This window comes from Melospiza melodia, chromosome 10 (genome assembly GCF_035770615.1).
Source record: "Melospiza melodia melodia isolate bMelMel2 chromosome 10, bMelMel2.pri, whole genome shotgun sequence".
NCBI lineage: Eukaryota > Metazoa > Chordata > Aves > Passeriformes > Passerellidae > Melospiza > Melospiza melodia.
The window spans coordinates 23,614,444-23,633,233 of NC_086203.1; the positions used below are offsets into that span (position 1 = coordinate 23,614,444).

An 18,790-nucleotide genomic window follows, 5' to 3' on the forward strand; every position below is an offset into this window, starting at 1 on the left:
GGGGCGGCACAACGAGACACGGAACTCCCAGGGGCGAGAGCGCGGAGCCCGAAACTGCGAATTTCCGCGGCTCGGTGACACACCGGCCCCAAACCCCACCGCTGCCGGCGGCGTCCTCCACAGATCCACGCACACGGGCGGCGGCGGGAGCGTGCACGGGAGCGGGAGCGTGCACGGGAGCGCGCCCCCGCCCCGCCGCCGCGGCCGCTTTAAGGGCGGCGGGGGCGCGCCGCCGGGGCGCCCGGCGCGCCGCCGCCTCTCCTCGCCTCGCCTCGCCGCCGCGCCGCGCTCTCTCTCCCTCTCTCTCCCTCGCCCCGCTTTAAAGTCTCCGCCAGGATCCGGGCTCGCCCGCCACTTCCTGTACGGCAGGATGGAGCGCGCCGGGGCCCCGGCTGACCGCCGCCCGCCCGCCCGTGCGCGGAGGCGGCTGTGAGCGCCCCGTCCGTCCGCGGCATGCGCGCCCCGCCGCTGCTGCCCGCCTGAGCCGCGCCGCCCCGGCCCGCCGAGCCGCGCGGGGGGGTCCCCGCGCCCCGCCGGCGCTCACTCTGCGCTCCCCCTGCTCCGCGCTTGGGGGGATTTTTTTTTCCCCCCCGTAAAGGAGGCGAGCAGGAGCCCCCCGCTTTCTCCCGCAGGAACAGGGGTGCGGGGAGAAACTTATTTTCAACAAGTTTTTTTTTTTTTTTTGCCCCCTTCCCCCCCCCCCCCTTTTTTTTTTCCCTCCCCCTGTGTGTTAATTATTTTAGCCCCTTTCCCCTTTCGATGTGCGGCTTTGGACATGCGGAGGCTACTGCAACCGTGTTGGTGGATCTTTTTCTTGAAAATCACCAGCTCCGTGCTCCATGATGTGGTGTGCTTCCCCGGTGAGTGAGCGCGGCGGCTGGGGGGGCTCCGGGTGCCTCGTCCACACGTGTCCGCGACCCCCGTGGGGAACCGGCGGGGCGCCCCGTGGGCGCGGGGGATCGCGGGGACCCCTTTGCCGGGCGGCCCCAGCGCTGGGTGTCCTCCCGCTCCGCAGCACTCTCCCGGCTGCGGGCAGCGCTGCCCGCGAGTGGGGCCGTGAGCGGAGCACGGGCTGGGCTCCGCGCTGCCGGCGCGGTGTCCCCGGTCTCCGGTGCATTGCAGCGCGGGGGGGTCCTTGCGCGCTGCTCTTCTTTCGTGGGGCTGCCTGGAGCTCCCTTTGTGCTGCGGGACCGCCGCTCGCCGCCCCGAAAGGCAGCGTGACTCCGCGCTCCGACCCCGCGCCGCAGCCCCCCGGCTCCCCCGCCAGAAACTTGGCGCTGCGCGGCTCCCTGCCCTCCCCACCCCACTCGTGTCCGCGCTGGGGGTCTCGCCGTGCCGCGTGCTGACCTTGGCAGCGCGGGAGACAGTCCCGCGGGGCTGCGCGCCCGCTCCGCACCGGGGCTGGAGCTGTGCGGCCACCACCGCGCACCCGCGGGAGGGGGTTCCGCGGGCGGGGGGCACTCGGCGACCACCGTACAGTTCTCCCCCCGCTCCGAGCCCCGCGGCCGGTGCTTGCGTATCGCTTCTCGCCCCGTGTCGCACCGCGGGGCTCGCGTGTTCCGGGGCCGGGTGTGCGCCCTCCCGCCCCGCAGTGCCCCGCGCTGGGACGCGCGGCCCCGGCCCGGGGGAACTCGCGGGGCTCGGGCTCCCTCCCGCCGCCTCCGCAGTGCCCGCGCCGCCCGCCAGGGGCGCTGTGGGGCCGCCGGCGCCCCCGCGGGGCGCGCGCCCCTCCGCCGGCGCGCAGCGCGAGCCCCGCCCGGCGCGCCCCCGCCCCGCGCGCGCTCCCGCCGGGATCCGAGCGCCCCGGGCAGGGCCGGGAGCCCCGAGGGACCGCGGGGGTCACAGTGCCCGGGGCTCCCTCCATCCCTCCCTCCCTCCATCACGGCGGGGATGGGGCTCCGGGGCACCGCCAGCCCCTCTGCCAGGGATCTGCCCCCTCCGCGGCTTCTCCCGCCCTTGCCGTGGGCTCCGGGGGCTGCCCTGCCTGTTGGCCCCGGCCAGGTGTGCAAGAGCCTAATGAAATAATTCAGTTCTGGAGGTTCTATAGGAACTTTCACTTATGCGTTCTCATTTTTTTTCCATGTTAATTTTTTTTTAATTTCTTCCTGGAATGCCCTTTTTATCCTAACACCAAATGCAGAGCTAAGCAGATAGACCCATCCCATTCCTTCCAGCAGCTTCTCACGTGGTAAAATGATTTGAAGCAAAAAGAAACAAAGTTGGGGAGAGGGTTAATACCTCTGCAGCTTTTGACGAAACATTTATCTTCTTTGCATTGATTTGTTCTCAATTTCAGCCTTTGGAGTGATGCCTTTCTCTCTGGTTCTGATATATATTGTATAGTAATTACATCTAGAAGGCAGGCTCCGGGAATGCTGCAGGAAAACAAGCCCTGATGTTGGTTTAATATGACAGTATTGTATGACTTGCTGATTTAGATCAGCGGTGTTTGAACCAGATAATATTTGCATTATGGTTCGAATATGAAGATGGATGCAAGCAGAGGGGTAGCAGGACGCTTGCAGAGTGTTGGTAAACTCTTTAATGCCAGGAGCCATAAACCAGCTGTGTAATACTCGGGAATGTTTCAGGGCTCTTCGTTGCTAAAGCTTTGCCTGGAAAGCAAACTATTTTCCAGAAAGGCTTTTATACCTTTAGTTTTTGTACAGAGCTGCCGTGTTAGAGCCCGGTGCCTGCTCGCTGCCCGAGCTTCCCTCTGAGGAGCAGCCGGGGCTGCGAGTGAAGCATCCCCAGGAACGGGAGCCTCCGGCTCTGATCCCGCACATCGGAGATGCCCGAGGCAGGGAAGCTGCAGGGAGGATCTCTGTGGGCTGTAACAGGACATTGGTGCTGACAACATCCAATGGCAAATCATCGGAATTTGTGTTGGCAGGGAATCCCGGCCAGATATTAACCATTTAGTATCTACCACGAATGCTTCTGTACCTTTTCGTGGCATTTTTTAGAGAGGATTAAAGGAGTAAGGTGTTTGTCAGCTTGGTTTCAATTTGTAAGCATCCTTCTTGCCTCAGTTTCATATCTAGCTCCCTTTAAATGGAAGAGAGGTCACTACTTGTTTTCTCCCCTGCAAATCACTTTACTTTGTGAGGAGACATAAAGGCTATTCTTTTCTTTGTTCAGTAACAATAAATGAACCGTGTAGAAAATAAGTCTTTGCAGTATTTCTTTGTTAGTGGTGTTGTAACAGGGTTTCACTGTTTAAGTAGGTATTTTTGTTGTTGTGCCTTTGGTTGCAGTAAGGGAAAGGAGTCACTCTGAAAAAAAAATGTCTGTAAGGTTTTCCTCTTTCTGAACTGTTTAGTGCATTTTTCTGTGGGCTTGTCACTGGTAATTGCATTGGTTAATAAATCAAACCAGGACAAGGTAAGAGAGGTTGTTTCCATGGGGTCTGTTTGCTCATTAATCTAAATTCACAGTACCAAACATCAGTAAGACATAAATATTAGCATTAAGGCGATATTCTTACTATCTGATTTCTTGGTGCTTTGCCAAGAGACAGTAAATATTTTTTTGTGAAGTAAAAGGTACACATTTGTGCAGTTCTTAGCTCTTCTTTGACATTCCTGTCGTCTAAGCAATGACAATTGATACCATTATCTTAGGATGGATGCATAAATAACAGTAATTTTCTTGAGTCTGGATTAGCTCTTTGGTAATGAATCAAATTGTTGCTAACCTGGTAACTGCATAAATGGGATTTTGGATTTTGAATCTTCACAGATCTGAGCTGAGAGTTAATTTTGCATGTAACTGTCTTCTGCTTGGAGGAAAAATTATACTGGGAGCTATGCCTTATGAACTAAGTAAATGCTACTTCAGATATTTCTAAAGGTACAGAGAGGACTGGCTTTGTCTAGTGAAGGTTTTGCAGAGGAAGGTGCATTGTGCACGTAGAGAAATACGGAATGTACAGGAGAGGGCCCTCCAAGACTTTATTTAGTCCTGTGGCTTTTATGAAGATGACACTTCGTACATTTTAATTATCCCTTATTTTCAGTGCTGTTTCAGAATACGTTACAGGAAGTTGCTAATGGAGTCCTTGCAGATAAAGAGAGTCAAGTGAGCCTTCCCAGGCTGCGAGAGCTGAGCTTGTGGTTTGCTTTTTGTGGGGGGAAACTCCAGGGAGAGCTTTGCTAGTGGTTAATGGGGCCTGGACCCAGCTTGCGAAAGTCCTCAAGTGGTCACAGGAGCTGTCTGTGCTGGCAGCCAGAGGAAGAGCTTCCTAAAGCTGGGAGGGAGGAAGAGGCATCACAGAAGGAAAGGATTTTAATGTGTTCAAAAAAAAAGAAAGGAACACAATTTGAGGGTAACTGGAATTCCCTCACTGATACTGCAATGCCTACAAAGCCTGCATCCAGGCTGGGGATGTTGCTCTGCTTGGAAGAACAAGGAGGATTTTTTGCCTGTGTGTATGAGTTAGCATTTCTTTTATTGCTCTCTTATCCCCTATACCCTCTCTTTTGTGTCTAGGGAAGGAGGATGTGAGGGGTTCTAATCCTGTTCAGAAAAGGCATGTCTTAGAGCAGAGATGGACTTCTGTGAGTCAAGCAGAGATGGGTCCTTCACCCATCCCACCTGCATCCACACTGAAAAAACCTTTGTGGAACAAATAGATCCTGCTTGGTACCATAAAAAAATCCCTGGAAATCACGTATTGATTCAGTAGGGTGATGGTTTCACTCCCAGTTTCTGGGTCTTTGCAGGGCCAAGTGTTGGCTGCGCTGTTATCAAGTTCTGTAAGTTTAATAGTTGGAATTTGTTTCCAGTTACAGAAAAGACAGCTAACAGCTCTATCCATCTTATAATCAGCACTCAAGGACTAACATACTTACACTTTTCTGAAATAAATGTTATTAAAGTTGACTCTAATTTAAATGTTCAAGTTTCATGGTTAAATTAAGGAATGACTTCAAACTATTAATCTCAACTGTCCTTGGAAAAAAGTGCTAATCATTTGGTTGCTGCTTTTTAGCAGCCAAATGAACATGTGGCATGATGTGCTCTGAAGCCTAAGGGTCTAGTAATAACACTATGCTTTAGCTAATATATAACTTTAATCAGAGAAATTATGAAAAAAATGAGCCCAATTTCAGTTTGCCCAAGTTATTGTGCTTCCATTTTATAGAGTTGCTCTTGTGTGTTGATGAAATTGTAGTTATTTATGTTTATGTGCCATGCCACTTCAAGTTTAATTCTAAACAACAATTCTCAAGTATTTTAGGAAGTGAAGCTTGTCAGACAAATGTTTTTAAAAATATGGAGTCATCTGAGGATTTAGCTATGCACCATATGGGTTAATTTATGGTTTATATACTCCTTCTGGGGACTGCTTGCTGCTTTAGGTGTCTAAATATCTTTATCAAGTTTTTCCTTCTTCGTGAGGTAAACTCACGTCAGTGTTTCCTCCAAGTGAAAATTGTGGATCTGCATTTTCTTGCACAGGTTGATGGGAACATAACTTCACAGATGGCCAGGTACAGCCCAGTTCCACCAGGGAGTATCAGTTTTGTGAGCACATGCATGGGTTGGAAGCAAAGCAGAGAAGGAAGATGTGCATTAATGCCCCTTTCATCCTGAGCAGAAGAGCCTGAGGTGTGGCCAACTGGAGGTGCCCAGTTAGAGACTCACTTTTGATGAAAGCAGCTGATTTCCACATTTGTGTGTCCATAAACCTTTAGAGGAAAAAGAAAAACACAGAAAAATGATCCTTGAGTGCTGTTAATTTTCCCATTCCTCAGAATCTTGCCCTGATGATCATGTTATCTGTTTTGCAGGGTACAGATTACTTGCCCCAGGGCAAGTCAAATTGGTTTTTTCCTTTCAGTGCTGCTAACAGGTCCTCCAGTGCTCCCAGATGATCTCAGCCCACTTCACTGAGGACAAGTGCGCTCTTGAATGAATCTGGGCTGCGCTGGTTGTGTCTCCAAATGCCTGCATTTCAGTGTGCACTCATCTTCTTGAGGCACAGCTGCCAGGACACAGCAGATTCCAGCTTTATGCCTTGAGCTGTCACATATTTGTGGCCTAAGCAGAATCTCTTCCCACCCTGAAAGTGAACAGATGAATTAAGGGAGCAGATTGCAAGCACAGCAATGATGCTGCTGAGATACTCCATGGATATTGCTGCTCTTGTCTCATTTTTCCTTTCCCCTGATATTACTGCTGGAGGAAGCAGGGGTGGGAATAAACTCCCTGCTTTGGAGGAGGAGGAGTGAGGGCACAGGGCACTAAGGGAGCTCAGGAGTTCATGCAGTCACTGTGTTCTGCTACACTGAATGGCTCACTTTACAGCAATTTCAATTAGTATTCAAGTGAACTATGGTTAAAGTAAAACAGTTACTGTATGGCCTTTTGTTTTTTTTTCATGTGGTTTTATTATGCATCTCCAAGTTTGCTTGGGAGTTGAAGTACTAGTGCTCTTAATTATCAAGTCATTTGAATAATGATGAACAATTTTCTAGAACTTAAAACATGTCTGCATCATGCACCTGCCAGCAGTACTGGCACATAAAATCTCAATTGATGTGGGTGTTGGAGTTTTTCTGTGCACAAATGCTGCAGTCATGCTTGTGAGATGTTTATCCTGTCCAGTGCCTGCTTTGAGGGACTTTGCATTCATAGTGTGGGGGCCTTTGTAAGGAAAATCTAGGTGTTTTGAGACTTGGATGCTCAGCTTAGGAAAGCTCCTTTGAACAATCCTTTTCTCTGCTTGCAGCAATGTAATGAATGAAACCTTGAGCCCTGAGGAGCTGCAGTGGTATTTAGGAGCAAAATGCAGAATGTTATTTGGTCTTGTGGCAGCTGCTTTGTTCTTTTTTTGAAATAAAATGTGCCTGTCTCTCTGACAGAGTGCTGTTAAAAGTTCTGTTGGGAGACAATTTATTCTCCTGGCAGGAAAGGAAAGCTATCTGGTGACTTCTCACTGGCAAAGTGAAGAGTTGTTCAGTTTTCCCAAACCTCATTCTTTCCATCTTCTGTCCTTGCAGGAGGCTTGCAGGAGACATAGAAAATGCTGTAATACCTGCTTTAACCAAAGCAGCCCTTGTCCTTTTCTTGCTCCTATAAAATATCTACTTGGATTATTGTTTTTTAACAGTCTGAAGTCTTAGACCTGGAGTTCCTTGGAGAGGTGTCAGGCTGGGGGATGACCAGTGTTGGTTGGAAGAGGACTTCAGCGTAAGGAGAGGTGAACACTGAATAAGCAGGATATGTTGATAATGTTGTCCCAATGCACTGTAATAGTAATTTTTCTGCTGCAGAGGTAAATAAAAACATTTCTGTCCTGACCCATGTTGATGGTCCTCAGCTGAAAGCAAATTACTTTGGTCTGTACATTTCATTGGAACGAGAATGTCCCTGAGTAACTCCCATCACTGAGAACCACTCTCTGCCTTTGTGTCACTTTGGTGTGCTCAGAAATGCTTCCCTGAATAATCTGTTTTCCCCTTCCCCACCTTCCCTCTCCCCTTCTGGATTTTACAAGAATTTGGTTTGTATCTTAGTGAAGTTTGTGATGCATGCCTCAAAATAAATAGGTTTTGACAAAGAGTTTTTTAGGGCAAGTTTAGTGAATTCTTTTCCTTAGACATGTTTTTATTAAACCTCTGTTTAGTGGCCTCTGTGTGAGGCTTGTGTCCAGCCATCCCTCCCCATTCCCAACCCCCTGGAAACAATAAAGATACCTAGTAACTTTCAAATAATTAAGTGCAGATCTACTTTGCTATCAAAATTGAGTTTAAGGATTAATTTTTTATAGACTTTCATTGACATTTAGATTACTAAGGTGCTTTTAGACTTTTGGAGATTATGGTATAGATTTACTGCAGTCAGAGTGGAAATGAGGGATTGTGTAGCCTGTCTGTCCCTTAAACATTGCATCCATTCACTGGATGTGCAGAGAGAACCAGCTGAAAGTCTCTTCTTGTTGGCCTCCATTCTCCTTGTAGGTAGTTGACTTATTATTGTTACAGTGCAGTAGCTTGTGTATTTTGTATTTAAATCCATGCTTAAAATGCAACCAAAATTTGCCTGTTGACAGCAGTTGCATCATATTTTAATTGGTGAGAAGTGCTAATGGAGTGTTCAGGTTCTAAAATTAGTTGTTTATTTTTCCTTCTTTGCCCAAGGGTTTTGCATCAGATTATATCGTTTCTGTATAACTGTTTGTGTTCTGAAGTGACACCTTTGTACAGTTTTAGCTATTTAAGTAAGTGTTAAAAGTTTGTGCTCAGTGACAGCAGTTTCAGAAACTGTGACTTTTTAAATTGTTTCTTACTACATTGTTTATGCATTGCAAAGCGCTTCCCTCCTGTTTACTGTGAATTAATTCATTGTTATAATTGCAAGCTGGGGGTGCAAAATGTGCAAGTTCTGTTAATTTCTTCTCTTGGTGCAATGGCAGAGCCTCAGCTGCTGCACACCATTGTGGCAGGACTGCTGCTGCAGCTTTCACCAGGTGAGGGTTTGTGCCATAACCCTCATCATGGCATTATTCTGAAATACAACTGTGCTTGTTATTGTCAATATTCCCTTTGGGTGGCCTTGTGTCAGAGAGGTGCTGTTTTAATACTGTCTTTACACTTCTCTGAAAGTTTTTCTTTTTCTGTGTGGTGAAATGCAAACCCAGCTCCTTGTATGAGTCTGCCTGTGGTGAAGCAGAGATGTTCAATCTGTCCATTAAAATTCTGGCTCTCTGGAGGATGCTTTATTATATGTATCAGTCCTTGGAATTGCTGGCAGTTGTCTCCTTTAAATAAATTATTTGTTTGGTGCCCATTTTGAAATTATCCCAGACTTCTTTCTAAGAGTAGTTACCAAAATAAATAAGCCATCAAAAAAAGTGATGCTTGAATTACTGACTATCAAACTATAAATATCCAACTACTTTAACAACTGTCTCTTATCTGTTTCACTTTTCTCTACTAGTTGAAAGAGCCCTCTGATATTTTGTTACCATGAGAGTACTTCCACATTAGGATAAAACCATGTTACAATGTCCTGATTAACCCGGTGACCTGAACCTCACAAACCCTTTGTCATGAGATTTTATCCAGTCCTTGAACAATTTTTGTCAGGTTTTTTTTTTTTTTCAGCTTTTCTCTAGATTTTTTTTTTCTTTTTCTTTAGAAAGGTGCACACCAGAACTGAACACTGGTTTTGTTCATATAATGTATGTGCAATGCTATTGCCCTTTCTGTTTGTCCAGGGATTTTCAGTGCCCTATTTTTCTGGCACAGCAAGGAAGCTCATGTTGATTGTTTGCCTAGTATGACTTCTAGATCATTACTGGAGTCAGTGCTGAACGAAAAACTCTGCAGTTCAGTGGATGTGGCCTGGATCACTGATTCTTAGGGTTTCTAACTTTACTTACATAAGCTCTTCAAATTCATTTTCTCTCCCCCTTTTTATTTTTTATTTTTAACGTGGCTGGAATGCTGCTCTAATGGGAATTTTAGAAATAGAAAGAAAAGCTTAAGTCCTCTGCAGTCTTAGTGCTCAGATAATTTCTTCTGGTTTTGTTTGTTTCCTTTTTAAGCCCAGCAGTTTGTAAGGGAGTAGCAGTCTGTGCATCCTCTAACAGTCCAGGTGTGGATCTATCTAAAGAGGGTAACTCAGGCTTTGATTTCTGTCAGACACTGAAGGTTTCACACAGGTCCAGAACCTGCTTGTGGCTTTCTGGCCAGATTTATCACCCTGGAGTGATGACCTGGGTGTGGATAAGGGATGAGCTCCACCAGACACCTGGAGTGGGCATTGCAGTGTGTGTGGTGCAATCCCAGGGAGGCACTGCATTCCCAGGAGTGTGGGGGAGGCTTTGCTGTGTCCATGCCCCCGCCCTATTACTGTTAAAGGTAACAGTAGTAACAGGAATGGGAACAGTTGTAGTTTTTTTGGTAGAAAGTGTTTCTTTTCCTCCTTTGCCGGAAGTGAATGGGGGGAATGATATTGAGCTGTTTGTGCTGCAGAGCAACAGGTTGAACTGAGTGGATCCCAGGTAGCTTGGGAGGGCTCTGGGATCTTTGTGGCAATGTTTATTGTGCCAGCAGATGTCCTTAGGGGACCCAATGTCTTGCAGTGCTAAGTATGAGTACACAAATAGTGAAGAAGTGGAGGTGTGTGTTCTCCAGGGAGGATTTTTTTTTTGTCTTTTTGTTGGTGTTTGTTTGTTTGGATTTTTTTGTTTTGGTTCTCCCCCCTCCCCTTTAATGGCTTGAATTCCTTTCGGACACACCTGTCATGCTACGCTTGAGAATAAAAGAGCCTTGTTGTCTTCTGAGGTTCTCTGACCAAGGGGATGCTACAGCTACACCTTGTAGATCGGCTCTGTTACTGTGGCCCTGTGTCCTTTAGGGTGGCTGTGGGCACACAGCTTGTGGTAATTGGGGTGGGATTGTGCCTCATCCCCAATGAGCTGCAGCTGTGGAAAACAGGTGAGCAGCATTGAAGGTAACGAGCCAGGGAGTGCCCAGGGGCTCTGACCAACCACCAAAGGGAACAGAGGGCACACAGGTGCAATGCATTGACCATGAGGGTATAAAAGGTTGGGCTGAAGAACAAGAGGGGCAGTTGCTTGCAGCCTCCTGGAGTGGTGTGGTGTTACTCTGTCTGGGCAGATGCCTGAAGCCTTCTGATGAGGTAAGGTGTTACTCTGTTGGGGGAATGCTGAAAGCTTTCTGAGGTTGTGTGGTGTGTGTGTTGTGACCATCTCAGCTGTGATAGGTGGCCTCTCTTGGATGCTTTCAGCTTTTTACCTCTAAAGTTGTCATAGCTGCTATCACAGTTTCCCTTTGCTGTGGAATTTGGTTCGTGGGCTTCCTCAATGTCTTTGATTTGGTGTTTATAGAGAGAGGGAAGAGACACAGAGGCAAACTTCATGGAAATCAAAAGGAAAGGAAAGCAAGTTACTTGAAATCTAGCAGGCAAACTTTGACACTAAATGCTGAAATAACTTCAGGTGCTGCATCAGCCTATTTTTGTGGCATTGCAACTGTGTTTTTCCTTTGTTAAGTGGTTTTGGGTTTTTTCCCCCACGTAGAGACCCATGCAGAAAATGCAAGATGAAAGAGACCCTGGAAGAGAAATGTAAAAAATCTGTATAAAACGGATAAAATACACCATAAACTAGGGAAAAAGTTCCATGTTGGTATGAAAAAGTTGGTACCATGTATCAAATGGTGAAAAGCCAGTCCCTTCTCCCTGAGCTGATGTTATCTGGGAGGAGCTTGGAGTATGCAAAGGTATGTGCGAAAGTGGAGTTATTTATGAATAAAGGAGAGAGGGAGACCTGCCTTCCAAATATAGCAGCCTTCACAAAAACTCCTTAGAAGACCTGATGTGCACCTACCAGGTAATGCTGGCTCAAGTTCTGGTGTGCTGAAAGGCTCATAAATCACCCTTGATTGATCCTGATGCTGTGGTGTGCTTCAGGCAGGCCCTGGCAGTGCATGCTGTCTGGAGAGCAGAGAAGAGTGACCAGGCAGTTTGCCAGGAAGGTTTTAATTAGCCTTTAACGTGCTGGGCTGGATGGCCATCACCAAAAGTCCCTTGTAGAGCTGTTCTGTGCTGCACACGCTGTGCCTGTGCACCCTGAGCCTGTGCTGGCTCTGGAGGATGCAGTGCCGTGGCTCAGAGCAGCTCCTGGGCAGGGATGGGCACGGTGCTGCTGGTTCTGGGACCTGCTGGAGCGTGGAGCCCGTGAGTAATGGTAATGGGAACGCATTTCAATTTGTAACCCGTTCTCCTGTATCAAGATTGGACTACTTCTATTCTGTTGCACATGTGCATCACTTGGGGAAACATGCTGATAGTACTAAACATTTAATTGCTTCTCTTGATTTTATTTGTAAATTAGAATCTAGAGGATCTGTAAGGAAAAAAAAAAAAAAAAGCAAACCCAGAGCTTAATTGGACAACATTTTAGAGTTGCTAAGGAAAAGAGAACATAGCTCTCCAGCTTTTGGAGCTGAGACAAATGCAAACTTATTTATTGATCCATACATATGATATCATATTTTAACTACTGTCTAAACTGGAGGTCATCTCTATACTTGATTGCTTAAGAATCTGTCTATCTTATCACATCTTGTACTCATTTATAGTTGTTTCCATTTTTGGCTTTGTTGGAGAGACAGCTAGTGTTTCAGCCTAAATTAAAATCAATAAGAAGCAATTTCGTTTGTTTTTTAACTACTGGAGCAGACTTTTTTTTTTTTTAAATGAGTCTCTGTGTGTTCAACTAAGTCACTTGGTTCTTTGCATCAAGATAATTGCCAGGCCTCATTAATTCCTAATTTTTGCATATGTAGGAATTGGTTTATTTTCCAATGTACCTAACAAAATGTCAAATATGATTTAAAAATAAGCACTTAGTCTAAGTCATCACTGAGAAATAAACGCAGTAAAAAAATCCTTGGCAGTTAGAAGTAGTTTAAAAATATCTTGGGGGCTGTAGTGAATGCTGAGACCCTGGAGTCCTGCACTGGCAAGGTAGCTCAGGCTTTCCCTGGCACATTTGGGCAGTGATCTGCAGGGATGACTTCCAGTGGAAAAAGCAGAGTCTGGGTCTCTGTGCTTCCAGTCTTTGGCTGGGATATTCCTGCATTATGCCAATTCATGTAAGAAGCTGTTGTGTTGTCAGCTGGCTTTTACCCCACAGCCAGCAGATTGCCAGCAATAACAATTACCCTGAGTCAAATTCAACATGGAATTCACACTGCAGCAGTGCTGGGGCTTCCCAGGTAAGGCAGTGCTGAGCCGTCGTGTAATGTTAGAGACAATTCCTGCAGGCAGTGCTCTGATGAAATGTCCAGAAGAGGAAGAGTTGCTGCTCTTGTGAGTTGATCACAGGGTGATCAGGGTGACAAGGAAATCATCCTTGGTGGTTTGCTGGAAAAGTAAATGCCTGTATTTTTATCAGGTGGTTCTTTGTGTTGCTGTGATCTTGCTCAGTGCTTTTTGTAACTGAAGAAATGTTGAAGAATTCCTGGAATGCTTAATTCTGAATACAAGAACCTTTTGCTTGGTCTAAATCTCATTTCCTGTTTGACCTTCCTTTGAAGTGCCTAAGTGTTATGAGGTGCCTGTTACTTTAATTTCTTGGGTTCATTTTTCTCTCACCCTTTCTTTTCCTTCTGTTTGCTTTGGTTCAGATACATTCATGGGTTAAGGAAGGGGGCAAACTGAGGGCAAAAAAAGGCAGATCTGGCTACCTTGGTAATCAAAGCAAGAGACTGTTCTCTTAAGTTAACAGCTAAAGCAGTGTTTTCTAGGAACAAAACATGGTTAGTAACTGGATGACATGATGAAGAGCATATTTCCTTCACCCTTGGAGGCAGCATAGGAGTTGTGTATGAATTTCTTGAATTTGGTTACAAAACAGCAAATTAGTTAATGAGTAACTTAAAACCACGCAGCAATTTGTGTTTATGTGCCAAGAAACCAGCTGGGTTTAAAATCCATAAGCACACCTGGGAGGGATCCAGGGGTGTGAGGTAAAAGTGACTTGTCCACGCACCAGTGACACCAACCTTAAGCGAATCCCAAGCCATGGCTCAGTGTAAGGGGTAATACATCACAGCACAAACAGATGCTCTGCCAAAAAGGTAATTAATACTTCATGTCAAGCACTATCTGCATGTACTGCTTTCCCTATTTCATGCTATTAAGCACTGTGACCTTTTCTCTTTCAACAATTAGTTTTCAAGGTGAAAATCAACTTAGGAAGAAAATGAACTTTTTTCGTTGGCTCTGTGGAGTCTTAGAATTTCACAGTAATCTTGATTACACCTTCACACTGTACAGTTCTGACTTCTCTCTTGATCAATGACTCTTCATTCCTGTAGTTTGAGATTGCATTCCCCCCTTCACTCCTGTATTTGGGAGACATGATCAGGCATTTTGGGTGCAGAGGCAGATGAGGTCTGTAAGATGCTCACTGTCAATGAGTAACAACTCCAACTCATTTGCACCCTATTAGTAAGAAGTTCACTTGCTAAAAAGCTGAAGAGCAGGGCAGAATTACTGATGTGCCTGATGGTTTTGCTTTCAGTTGAGCTGAGGCTATGAGCACTTAATTTCCATAATGAAGCAGTGCTCTTTCTAAACTCTGTACACTGAGACATTGGCCTTACAGTTTGATTTTTACAGCCTCTCTGCTTCTGATTTGCCTTTTTGCTTCTCTTTGTGTAGTAGAGGCCATCCTGGAGTTTGCTGCTTTCAGTTGGATTCACTGGATGTTGTTGAAGCATGTGGGCCTTACTGGAAGTGTTGTTTCTTGGTGAGGTGGACATGAAATACATGACTTTGGTGAACACATTTCCACTGGCTGGCTGGGGCATGCAGTACTGAGTGAAATAAAGGGTCAGGGGTAGTGTCCTGTCTGCTCTGGAAAGCTGATGAAATATCCAGTGCTCCCCTTGGCACCTTTCACTGACTTTTGCTGTGATTGATGCCAGCAGCATCAGCAAAAACTGGACCTTTCTGCCTCCCCTGCTGTGTGTGACATGTGCTCTGTAGAGGTCTGCTCACTGTTTGTTGGTGTTTTATGGTGGGACTCTGCTGTCCTGCCTTGTCCAGTGCTGCCAAAGTGGCTGTGGAGGAGCTAATGCTGTGCGTCTGGTTATAAAATCAAAAAGAGCTCCAGAAACCTTTCAGCTGGACTTGTAAGGATAATGCAGTGTTAGTGTCTTGAGTATTTGCAGCATCTCGTAGAAATACCTTAGATTGAAGGACTGTATATTATTCAGAACTATCAATAACTTCAGAGAGCTGCTTTGCCATTCCTTTGTCCTTTCATTCATGTCTATCTTCCACCAATGGCTTGTTCTGATGGTCACTGCTCTGTGGTTCTTCTGATTGTGTTTGGGGTTTCTGAGTTGTTCTCCTTGGCTGCAAACCCAGAACCCAGCAGGATGTGCAGTGCTGCCTTGCTGAGCACTGAGCTGTCCTTGCTGTGGGCATTTGCCTCTCACCTGCAGGAATCCTCCCCTTGTGCCTGGGGGCTCCTCTCTTTGCCCTGTCCCTCCATGGTGTAGCTGGGCTTTTACACTCAGCAGGGTTTGCTTTCCAGCCCTCAGGGGGCAGCAGAAGGAGTTGGGGGTCCCTGGATTCATAGCTGTGGGTGGCTGTGTCATCCATCCCCCAGAGCTGAGCAGCTGGAGCACTTTAACAGACACCTGGACGTGATTTCTCAGCTATTTATCATCTCTGGGAAGGAGAATGCTCTGATGCTCTTGGATCACTGATACCAGAATGGGTTTCTTCCATTAGTAAAGCAGTAGGTGGAATTTGGAATAGAACAAATATTGAACAGATATTGTGTAGTAGAGTAGAACTGACTTTTCCCTGGGGATTTCATAATGTGTGTCTGAATACATGACTAGAGACACCATCACATAATCAGTTTGGCTTTTCTTTTTTAAAGTATAGTCCTGTCCAACCAAGTAACAAGGCTGTTTTATATGGCAGGAAAGCTCTTTGGTGTGTGATACTGCAGGCAGATGGCCTTGTGATTCCTTTGGCTGAAGTGTTCTTTGTTATTACTTTTCTGTTGACTTTGAAGCCAGAATTGTAGATGCCCATAAAAACTGGGTACCCCCTGTTAATTTTGCACCAGGGTCAAAGTGGTGGAGAAAGGCTGCATTACATAGAAACAGGTAGTTGGTTACACAGGACTATTGGTTTTGGTCTTGAAAAAAGTCCCCCTTCAGGCAGTGGAGATTTCTACCTTGAGTGTGATGGTGCAACATCAGATGAAATCTGACTGGTGAATGATTTATTGCAATGTTGACAAGAAAAAAACTTATCTACCACAGGCTACGATGATAGAGGACAATGATATTTCATTGCAGTTTCTTCCCTGAAAAGCTACAGTGGCATTGATGTTTTATATTTTACATGTTGCTTCATCAGTTTGGGCAGCTTGTGTCGTGGAAGGGAAATGTGTGGAGATTGCTTGTTTTCAAACACTGATGCCTATGGACACATTTTTTGCAATGAGGGAAAGCAGTGAAGAAACAAGCTATTTGGACAATCATGTTCACAGCCAGATTTCTCCCTTTTTCTGTCTAGGCTCTGTTTTGCCAGCTATATATTTTCTTTAGTGTTTCAAGAAAAAGCAGTAGAAACAGTGGTAACAGAGTCTGTGTAAAATACACACTGGTGTTCTAAAATCAGTTTAACATGTATTTTAATCTAAACTTCAGCTGTGTTTTTCTTTGCCACTCCTTTCCTAGTTCTTCTCTGTTTAGTGCCATCTTAAGGGTGTTTGTGAGGCCCAGAATTCTCCCTGTGGAATATGGGAGAATTCTGCAAGTGACAATTATAAGGAAATAGCATGGCATAATATACCAGATCATAGGTGATTTGCTGAAGCATAAACAAGTTGAAAAGACTTGATGATCATTTTGTGGGAAAAAAAAAGTCTGAACTCTACCGTGATTATGGGAGACTTTGTATTGGAGGATCTTAAACAGGATAGTTTCTGGTGTCCTGGTGTGAACCTTACTGTGAAGAAAGCACACCTTGAAGAGTGATGGGCTGTGTTCCCCTGATGATCTCAGTGTCTCCTGATGTTCCCATATCCCTGAGAAGGGCACCAATGGACTGGGCCATAGCTCTTTGTTGAGATGATGAAGCTGAACCAACATGCTAAAAATACCTTCTTAATTTGGCTTGTGTGTCACCAGCACTTCTCAGAGGACAGTGTGCATTTCCATCAGTTCCAGGATGTTGAACCTGGGTTGAATTGCTCTAGCTTTGATTGCTGGGGTTGGATCTGAGAGCCACAGAACAGCTGAATGTGATCCTCCATCCTTGCAGTGAAGACCAGTGTGAGCACATCACACCTGTGACTGGCAAACTGCACTCCTCTGCTCTCTGTTGGCCAAAGTCACTCCTGTTTAGAAGCAATTAAACTTAGACTAGAGCTATTTGGACCATGTTCTTCACAGTATACTCACAAAACAGAGCCTGTCCTGGCTCTTTATGCTCCTGTGTCTTGAGAGTTTGCAAGAGAAGCTCTGAGTAGGTGGCTGTGTTTTCTCCCTCTCAGCCTCTGGCTCAGCAGGGTCCTGGCAATGTCTTTGGTGGTGCTTTCAAGACCTTTCAAGGCTGCACAAGGATGAGCAGGTGTGTGCCCAGGTAAATGCAGCCCAGGCTGACTGACCCAGGATGGCTCCTCACTCTTGTGGCAAGGGAGGAGGTGAAGTTTCTGTGCTGCAGCTTGTTGTGTTTAGCTCAGCTGAGGTATCCAATGGCCAGACTTCCTCCTGCTTTACTCTGTGTAAAAGCACCGTGAGAGCAGCCAGGCCTTCCTGCCCTGGCAGTTGCACCTGCAGGTGTCAGCCTGCCTGGATTCCCTGCTTGGGAAGCAAGACAAGGAGAAGTTTGTGCTGCACAGCAACAGATTGAACTGAGTGGATCCAAGGGACCTTGGGAGGACTCTGGGATCTTTGTGGGCAATGTTTATTGTGCCAGCAGATGTCCTTAGGGGTCCCAATGTTTTGCAATGCTGACTATGAGTACACTGAGAGTGAAGAAGAGGTGATGTGTATTGTGTATTCTCCGGGGAATACTTTTTGGTTTTTTTTCTTTAATGGCTTGAATTCCTTTTGGACACACCTGTCTTATCAGACCATGCTACACTTGAGAATAAAGGAACCTTTCCTCAGTGTTATCTGAGGTTCTTTGACCAAGGGGATGCTGCAGCTGCACCTTCACCCTTTCAGCTTCTCTAAGGCTGGCTGCAGCATGAATCTGGTTTGCTCTGGAGGTTCATAATCATGAAATCAGCATTGATACTGAGCTGGTGGAATTGTTCAAAGAGGACAAATAGCAGTAGTCTTTCCATTTCTCTTTAATCACATAACCTCTTCTGAGAGAGGCTGTGAGCTGGTAAACTGATATGCAGTGCCTGAGACAGATCAAAAATGATACAGCTGCAAATTACTGATTAGTTTCTGAAAAAGCAGCTCTTTGTGGTGTGTAAAATAAATTGTCTCTGTGTGATGGTATTGGGATGCTGTTGATCATGCAATAACCATCTTCACAAGGCTGAGTTTTCATTTAAAAAGGCATCATTGTCTGTTAAATATTTGGGCATTCATATTCCTCCTGAGTTGATCAACTATTTGAAATGCATTATCTCAGAGTGCTGCCACAATTAAAGAATGGCATGCTCAGGTGAAAGGGTTTGTCTGTTTCATAGATTGGAGAGATATGCTCAGTGAAAATGAACATCCTCCCAAGGTTAAATTAGCCATTTAAAGCTCCTCCAATTACAATCTTGGATAGAAGGATTTTTTTTTACATGGATAAGAGTTAGCAGAGGACAAATGACATAATTGGAGGGGGAGACAGAGACTTCATACGTGCTTTCTTCTGGAAGAGTGAGAGGGAATAGGCAATGCCAGGGAACTGCCTCAGATCTCAGTCCCTTCTGGTTGCTGTTGTCTCAAACAGTTTTTGCAGGTTGGGAAAGAAACAAACAAGAGTAAGTGCTTGTGTAAAAATGTCCTGTGACTTCTCCCAGGTGTGCTATGTGGGGCTTGATGCTATCTGGGCTTTTTTGTAAAATGTGACTCCCATATTGGGATATATAAATAGTCTACTTTTGCTCACAAATAGCACAGGAGAATGTATTAGCTGGTGAGCTGAAGTGACATATTCCTTTGTGCACAAATTATAACAACTTAAATGAAAATTACACTCATAGAAAGCAAATGCACTCTGTTTAAATTAGATAAAGAGATTATGACAGAAAAAGATCATT

The 18,790-nt window shown here is 45.9% G+C and overlaps 1 protein-coding gene across 1 annotated transcript in view; it reads left to right on the forward strand.

The window, feature by feature from the left end:
• Nucleotides 1–690: 690 nt before the first annotated feature.
• PTPRG (protein tyrosine phosphatase receptor type G) overlaps nucleotides 691–18,790 on the forward strand; it is a 391,006-nt gene continuing 372,906 nt past the window's right edge. The window contains exon 1 of the mRNA XM_063164912.1: nucleotides 691–860. Within this exon, the coding sequence (XP_063020982.1) occupies nucleotides 776–860 (85 nt within the window). The 5' untranslated portion in view covers nucleotides 691–775. The remainder of the gene's footprint in view (nucleotides 861–18,790) is intronic.